Consider the following 8,824-nt stretch of genomic DNA (forward strand, 5'->3'; position numbering starts at 1 on the left):
TTTGCAGAGAGCCCTGCGCAGCTCTTTGAAGCCCTGATAATCTGTTGATAGTTGGGGCTTCAAAGCCTAATGGACAGCTCCCTGCTAGCTCCACCAATCACCTGATCATTGGTGGCTTGCAAGAACCACACAGAGCACTATACGCAGGGCTCTGCAGACGCAATCTCCTTTTTGGCACAGCTGCAACTTTACCTGCCTCACTCCCAACACCTTATATAACATTGGGGTATGGCAGATGGATATGGCTTGGTCAAATGCAGCCTTGCAGGTCCAATGGGCAGGCCTGGCAGGCCTGATTAGGCACACAAGCCTGAAGTCTCCCCCCCCCCCCATGCCTTAAGGGTTTTTTTTTGGGGGGGGAAGGGAATCCTCCCCTCTTTGACTTCTTAGCTAAAGCCCCAAAATCCATGAAGTCTTGCTTTAAGACTGAGATTGGAAAACATGGATCAACTTACGCAGATATGGAGACAGAGAGGGACATGGGGGCCTCATTATGGGCAGTTTCACAGTAGGCATGGTGCTCTTGTCTGGATTTTCCGTTTGCTCCTCTGTGATAGTGGTTGGTTTTCGGAAACTCCCCATGATGCTTTTTGCTCTTGGAGTTTCGTGCACGGCATCCACTAAGTAAGTGGAAGTGGCCCAGCCCACCAATAAGACACACAAGGTGAATAGAATGAGCAGCTTGAGCTTGTAGGAGACGTGAAGGCTGGCATAGCTCAAGCCCATGGCCTTGCCTGGTTTATACGCTGCTCCCTCAACACTGTCCTTGACGTCTCCTTGTCACAGTGCACTTTGAGGAGAGCAGGAAAGTCAAGACGAAACAAGGAGTTCTGTGACGCCGCATTCTGACAAGTCTCCTCTGACTTTTGAACTCATGTCTTTCTAGCTGAACGATAAGCGGAAGGCAGGCATTACAAGAGTCGACCTGTTCAGAGAGAGACGAAAAGGTCATTCTATGCCATCACCCCTCCAACCTTTAAACAGAAGCACTCCTATTTTCATATACATTTGAAAGCAGCCTTAAAAATCCCCCCCCCCCCGCTTCTCCTCATCAGCCATATCATCCTAAGATGACAAGGTAGCATAAGAATAGGGCAAGTCACCAACGGTTCCTCCCCCTGCAAGTACATTATTAACACAACAGTAGGAGAAATGCAATGCAGATGGGTAAAAAATAAGCTCATTAAATGCTAAACACACACACACACACTGTTCAATCTGCAAGTTCAAGCATGGCATTTCAGTCTCAGCTCAGCAAACAGCTATGCAAAAAGGAAGTAGGGAGGCTGAAGCATGTACTCTGAATATATGATCTGATGTCTGGTAGATAGGCAAGGTGCGTGATTTTGAGGAATGCATCTTTGCAATGCTATGTGCCAAACAACTGATGCAGGAAAAATAAGGGGATAAATACATTGGGGTTAAAAACTGCAAAATCAACTAAGCAGAAATTTTAAAAAAGTTGTAGAAAGTGATTAAATATGCAACAGGGATAGAAAAATAAAAAAGCACAAGAATTAAGCCATTGCATGGACAGTTTCTCACATGCAGTATCTTATTTCCACTTGTTAAAGTTACAAGTTTGTGGCAAGCTCTAAAACCAGCAAACTATAATTCGCATCTGCCCTCTAAGCAAATAATGCTTTGCAACAAACCTGCAACTAACTAAGCAAGTGGAATATACAAGGAAAGATGACAAAAAGAGCATTTTTCCATACCACCAACTCATGAGATGTGTAGTTTCAGGGTTCACTATGTTTTGTAATTTTTTTCTTGTAATTGTATGTTTTTGTTTAACCATTTTTAATGTATTTTTAAATTGTTGTAACCCACCATGATACCTTAGGGTGAAGGGCAGATAATAAATAATAATGTTAATACACATTCAAAATAAGCAATATGGCAAAAAGGCACTGTGATCGTGAGACCTCAGGACATGGTGTAGCTACAATGCAAGTATAGGATATATTATCTGACGGTGTTTTGTTGTTTTCCAGTATTAACTATGGACTGCAGCTTTGGCAGTAATGCTCATTTATTTATTCACAATTATATACAGCAATGGTGTCTTTGTGTATTGAGAAATGGCTGCAAATAGGAGACTGCAAGGTTCTGTATTGACTTGGTGTGGATATATACCATTGAATGGAAATGACCTGTGTTTTTCTCCCCAGTAACTAATGGCCCATTTTAAGCATTTGAAAACCACAGACACAAAGACACTGCATAAATAAATGTATAAAGCGGGAGAGGGGAACAGTTTTTCAGTCCAGGGGCTGCATACTCTTGCAGGCAACCTTCTGGATGCCATATGCCAGAGCTGGGTGGCAAAAGGGGGTATGAGGCAACAGATGTGACTCTCAGATTTGTACAGAAGGCTAAATTCCAGCAAAAGAACAATTCAGAGCTTTCTACATGCGTACACACACGTCCACCCAGGCACTCAAGGAGAGAGCAGGGCAGGGCAGGGCCGGTGAGGGTGCAGCCTGGGGAAAGTCCCAAGGGCCAGACAAAGAAGCACCCAAGCCTTGGGTTCCCCGCTTCTGTGTTAGGATATCCCATACAGAAAGACATGTGGTGCAAGCACGGAATAAGACATAGTGGAACCTCGTGTTACGGACGGGATCCGTTCCAGAGGCCAGTCCGTAACACAGAACTGACACAAGCATGAAGTGCCACATCTGCGCACGGCGCGATTTAGCGCTTCTGTGCATGCGGCAAAACCCGGAAGTAACCCGTTCTGGTACTTCCGGGTTGCCGTGGGACATAACACGAAAACACGTAACCTGAAGCGGATGCAGCATGAGGTATGACTGGACTGACTGGGCCATGCTGTTTTTATTGCAATTATCTGTATGTGGTTTTTTAATTATTCCACCCCCACCCCACCCCACTTTCAGCTGTTCTTATTTTAATCTGTAAGCCACCTTAAGTCCCTGTAAGGGGAAAAGATGATGTAATAAATATAACAGAGCATTAACTTTGCATGTAGAAGGCCTTAGGTTTAATCCCCAGCATCTCCAGGTAAGACTGGAGAGAAGCTGCCAGTCAGTTCAATAGGGAGCTAGATGGACTAAGAGTCTGACTTAGTATAAAGCAGCTTCCTATGCTCCCAAAGGAAATTTTAGGAGAACATCAGAAAAGGCTGGAAAGCACAGACTAAGTTCATTTGCATTCCTTACACATGCAGGCAGATACATTTCTACCTAAAAAAAACCCCTGAAGGCAAGGTCAGCTGAAAATACCGACAAGAGATAACCTGAAAGTGAAAGAACTAAGACCTGAGTTCAATGAATGCTTTTAAATTCACCCCTTTCCCGACTTTCATCATTTCTAATATGGCTTCAGCTGTCCTTCTTGCTCTCTACGCTGAAAATCCTTCCACTGGAGTAAACGTGATCAAGCTCCCATTTAGCCTGGTCCATTCAGCCTGCAACAGAGACTCGAGTCAAAGATACAACCCATCCACTCGCTCCCGTTTCCTTCCTGCTGTTTGAGCCAAGAGAAAGCGAGCCCCTTAGACTTACTTGATCCTGCCACCGCTGCTCCTCTTCCTGCTCCGGTGAAGCTGTTTTGTCCTTATCGCAGCTACGAGGGCTCCAGTGCCAAGTGGCAGGGCACTTTTCAGACCTGAAACCCCACACCATAAAGGAACCTCTGTTGCCTCTCAGGGATTCAGGAGTCTGCTCAAAACTGCAGGAGCCACTGAAAGAAAAGTCAACAGTTTCAGCCTTCCCCTGTTAGAAAGCCACTCCCTCACCCCTTCTGAGACATTTAATTCCTCCCACCACTTCTCTTTTCTTTCTAGCAAGATGTGAAAAGAAGCCACATCAGGAAAATTCTGGAGAGCTGGAGCAGGGAAACACTCACAGATGCCTGTGCAAAAGTGGCCTCACAAAATCGGTTGCCAAAACATACAAGGCCAGATTTATTTCTGTCCTGCAGGTTTCTCTGCCTTTGTAGGAAGTCATAGATCACAGAACTGTAGAGCTGGAAGGGGTCACGAGGGTCATCTAGCCCAACCCCCTGCAATGCAGGAATCTTTTGTCCAATGTTCATGACCCTGAGGTCATTTTGCCCAATTGAGGCTTGAACCCACAACCCTGAGGGTAGGAGTCTCATGCTCTACCAAGTGAGCTGTCCCAGCTTCAAGATATACCACCAATTTCTTTGTGAGTTAAATGTACCATATATGCCACCCACACAGAATAGCTCCTGGGTTAATAATAAATAAAACCAGTTTGGAGAAGAGCTGGGTTTTTTTATAACAGTAATCAGACATGTACTTTGAATGCAAACAGCCCAAAGTACAATCTCCGGTGTCTTCAAGAAGGGGTAAGAAGGTTCCCTGCCTTAAACCATGGAGAGCAGCGGCTAGTCAGGTTGTGGACAATACAGAACTCAATGAACCAGTGGTCTGACTCAGAATAAGGTCAGCTTCCTACGTTTCTGGTCTATAAACATGAAAAGGGAAGCAACATATAAAGACCAGAGTGGGAATCAACTAAATTTTACTTAGTAGACACAATGAAATTAATCAACATGACTAAGTTAGGTCCATTAATTTCAACAGGTCTACTCTGAGCTCAATCAATGCCACCCCACAGCATAGGAATAGCAGATTCCCACCCTCCTTACCCTGCACTTTGCTTCTTCACTTACATGTTACAAACCCTGCTAAGGAGTTTTAGCAGCCAAAGTGCTCCCAAATTCAACAGTTATGTAAGAAGCAAGTTACCCAGGAAGTCCAACTTGTTTGTAACAAACAGTTTGTATAATCTGGTCTGGAAATGAAACCTGAGGATTCAAATGAATGCATAGGAGCAGAATTTCAACCAGGCTTTAACCAGGTTAACACGTGAGTTTATATGTGATCTGAGCACCACAATGCAGCTGCATTACTAGCATCTGTCTTGTTTAATTTGGTTCATTCACCCCCCAAAAATCACTTTATAGCCATTTAACAATTAACAGTCATTCTTGTTTCAATCTAAATTAATGATATATCCTAGGAAACGCTTCCTCCCCCTTCGTGCTTAGGAAATCTAGAATTTCAGATGTCCTCTGACAAGTAGTAATAAACTCTAGTTTTATGATCTGTTTGCCAGTCTATAAAGGAAAAGAAACACTTTTTCTGCTGCCTTCTGCACACTAGGCATAATTACTGAAATTCCATATGCCGGATAAGACAACAGACTCTGGATGATAGGTGTCAAGTGGACAATGTAATCTCCCTTTGTCCTCCTACAGCTTCCAGCTGGTGGTGCTGTAGGTGCTTAAACAGTGACCTTCATTTAGGAAAAGTACAGTAATTTGTTCTTGCTCCATTGAAATCAATGAGGGTGGTTAGTTGTAATCCAAGCATATTCTATTCATTTATGTGCGGCTTCGGGCATCATTAAATTTTTCTGGCTTGGCTCCAACACTTAGAGCAATTACTAATATTAACTTCAAATGTGATAAAGCAACTTTCTGAGTATATAAATATCCTGCTCCTGGGAGTTGGAAAGCAAAGGATCCAATTCATTCTGGGAATCTTGCACTATCTTTTGGAACTGCTGCCCTGGTGAGAAAAAGCAGTGGACCTTGCAGATGCCAGAGAGCAAGGCAGTTTCTATTAGCAAAACCAAAGAAAAAGTCAGCCACACATATCGAGACAAATTATTTCCTCAGGTGATGATTGCATCCAGAAAATTAATTAGAAGTTGGTTCAATTAAAAGAGGTGCAGCAACTCCTGTGCACAAACACTCATTAAGTTTCAGCAATAAAAGGGAGCAATAAAAAGACCCATGCTGGGATGGGAGAGGCAGCAAATTAAATAGCAGGCTCTGAACTTCCGTCTCCTGTCTGTTGAGTCACTGTCAGCACTCATTTGATGTACAACAGCTGCAATCCTAATCCTGGTGCATTCCCTGGTGCTGCCACATAATGATGCATGCGGTGGGGCTATAAGGCAAGGTTAGTAGCAACAACCCTAAAGAGCCCTCTCTTCCTTTCATTTTCACCGCTTGCAACTTCACCTTGTAGCCACTGCCCACTTTGGCCCTGCTGCCAACTTCAAAGACTGGGGTTACTAAAGAAAATGGCCAGGACTTTGCTCCAGGCTCCTCAGGTAGAGGAGCACAACTCAAACTGCACAATCCTTCTGTCAAAGCAAAGCACACTTCAGTTGTGTCAAACTGGCTCAGCATCTTTCAGAGCAAACAGCAGCAGGAGGGGGGATGAGAAGGCTTTTTTTGTGGAAAACCAGTGTGACAGACTCTGTTGTGAGCTCAATTCATATTGCCCCTGAACCCAAGGCTTCTTTTTATTCTTCAAAATAAAGAAACAGCAACATCTGGTGCACTTTTCAAAAAGCATGATTAAAACGAAGTATGATTTGGCCCCTAAAAGGAACTTGCAGGAGGAAGTGAGAGATAGGAATAACTCTCCCTGTCTCCCCATGATGCTTTTCACTGACTGGTGCTTTTCACTGACAGTCCAACAGGACTGCAAACTTACCTAAGGAGAATCACATCGGCAATGTAATGGTGATCTTTTGAAGTGAAAATGAAAGCAACTACCGTAATAGAGGAAAGAGGGAAGGGGGAAAGGAGGGAGAAAAGGCCATAGTTGCTAAGTGTAAGTAAATCAATGATTGGGGATTATGGGCGTTGTCCCTATTCTAGAATGTAATCTGTAAAGTATCAAATGTTGGAATTGTATTTACTAATAAAAGTAACTACGCTTTATAGAAGTTAAGCTCAAGTATCAAATGTATTTCTGCAAATGTCAACAAAAAATGAGATTAATCATCCAATGTAAACTGTTTTAACACATAGTTCTTAATAGCACGTAACAGTGCAGATGAGCGACTTCTGGAGTAAAAGGATCATTCAGCCAGCTGGGTGCAGTGCTGAGAAAACTTAGGTCTAGGGGCCGAATGCAGCTCTCCAGTCTTTTCCATATGGCCCTTGGAAGTCTCCCAAGGCCATAACACTCACTGACCCTGCTCTTCCTTGAGTGTTTTTGCTTGGCTAGAATGGGTCCTTAAAGTATCATGCTTCTTGCTTGTCCAAACAGAGGATGCTGAGTTGTGCATGTAAGAAACCTCTTGAGTTTTGCATGCCTAGCTTGTAGCAAACTGTACAAAGGCAAGGGTGCATACCTGCCCCACCTATTTTGGTCCCTGCCCCACGCACCAGGGGCACGCAATCCTCAGGTTGCCCACAAGGAAACACATCCTTTGAGTTGAAAAAGGTACCCTATTGCAGGACCAGAGGATCAGGTTCAAATCCCCATTTATATAAAGCTCACTGAGTAGCCCGGGGTAAATCATCCACTCTCACTCTAGCGTAACCTACCTCAAATGGTTGTCATCCGGCTCACACACCTCTGTGGCCTCCTTAAAGGAGAGACCTAACAGAGACAAACAGCTGTATGGGACTCCGGGCAGCCGCCTCCCAGACAAGCCTCCCTTTTCGAGTCAGCCATCAACCAAAGCCTTGTGTACAGATTCACAGCATTCCAGGCGCATTCCTTGAATTTCCCCCTGGCAGCCACCCAAGTCCATGCACTATCCCAACCAGAGCTTTATGAGAACTGAGAGGAAGTAGAAAAAAAACATGTGCTCTACAGTGGTACCTTGGGTTACGTACCTAATTCGTTCCAGAGATCTGTTCTTAACCTGAAACTGTTCTTAACCTGAAGCACCACTTTAGCTAATGGGGCCTCCTGCTGCTGCCGCGCGGCTGCTGCACGGTTTCTGTTCTCATCCTGAAGCAAAGTTCTTAACCTGAAGCACTATTTCTGGGTTAGCGGAGTCTGTAACCTGAAGCGTATGGAACCTGAAGCGTATGTAACCCGAGGTACCACTGTATAGAGTTCTGTTTTAAAACACACAGAGAGAAAATGCATTAAACACTCTTTCGTTTCCACTGGGCGTTTTATATACCACCCAGGTATAGCAGGATCTCCTGTGAGGACCCTCCCAAACGCCAAGATCCCCTTCCTCCCCTGCCCCCATGGAGCAGCGCTACTTGTGTTGTGAGACGCGCATTTTACGCACCTCCGGCTTGAAAAGCGCCAGGCTGCGCTACTTACCCCCCAAGATGCCTGGTCTTACTCGCTACCCCCACCCCCAAAACCCCGGACACTTCGACGGAGCGGTGCGCCCCTAAACCCGCTGCCCCGCCACGCCGCAGCCGGTCTCCTCACAGGCAAGTCCCGCCGCGCTCAGGGGGCTCCGGCTGTCCATTTACCTTCGGAGGAGGCCCGCCGACCACAGCGGGGGTTTTACGCCCGAGAAAGCGCTCGCGGGCTCGGGCAGCCCCAGAGCATCCCTTCCCCGCTCCCTGAAGAGGCCGCTGCTCCTACGCAGGAAGCTGGTACGCGGGAAGCGGGCCGAGGTGCCACGGAGCTCCTTCACGCGCCGCCCGCCCGGGCGCCTCTGGTCCGGCGGTTACACAGGGCTTCGGGTATCAACCCAAATCCCCCGCCAACCACAGAGACACGGACGGAACGGCCGCCTCCGATTACCATAGAGAGATTCCTCCCGGCAGATAGAGCGTCACGGAGCTTTGCCCACCCCACCCTCCCACCCCCGCTACAGTTGCCTGGAAACGAGGCCCGGCGTCTCTCTCGCGCGCGCGCAAGTGGCGGTGCGTCCTGGTTAGCGCGCTTGGCGTCTCCTTTCAAGGGCTCCTCTTCTGTCTCTATGTTGAAATTGCACCCCATAAGCTTAGGGCTATAGACCATCCAAACATTCCCAACCACAGACAACCGTGACCTTGTCAATTCTCCTCCAACAGATGTCCTCGATTGACATAGGACTTCTTCAGCCTA

General features: G+C 46.1%; 1 protein-coding gene across 3 annotated transcripts in view; it reads right to left on the reverse strand.

Annotated features, from left to right (window-relative positions):
- The window catches only part of B4GALT4 (beta-1,4-galactosyltransferase 4), a 36,410-nt gene extending 27,870 nt beyond the window's left edge, over positions 1-8,540 (reverse strand). The window contains exons 1-4 of one of the 3 annotated variants that reach the window (XM_083498976.1): positions 8,242-8,539; positions 3,528-3,705; positions 3,311-3,430; positions 456-925 (exon numbers count right to left, since the gene is read on the reverse strand). In XM_083498976.1, the coding sequence (XP_083355102.1) occupies positions 456-726 (271 nt within the window). In that variant the 5' untranslated portion in view covers positions 727-925; positions 3,311-3,430; positions 3,528-3,705; positions 8,242-8,539. Of the gene's footprint in view, positions 1-455; positions 926-3,281; positions 3,431-3,527; positions 3,706-8,241 lie in introns of all 3 variants that reach the window. The other 2 variants (XM_083498977.1, XM_083498975.1) reach the window with 2 other exon arrangements.
- Positions 8,541-8,824: the final 284 nt, after the last annotated feature.

This window comes from Podarcis liolepis (assembly GCF_965112155.1).
Source record: "Podarcis liolepis genome assembly, chromosome: 4".
Lineage (NCBI taxonomy): Eukaryota > Metazoa > Chordata > Lepidosauria > Squamata > Lacertidae > Podarcis > Podarcis liolepis.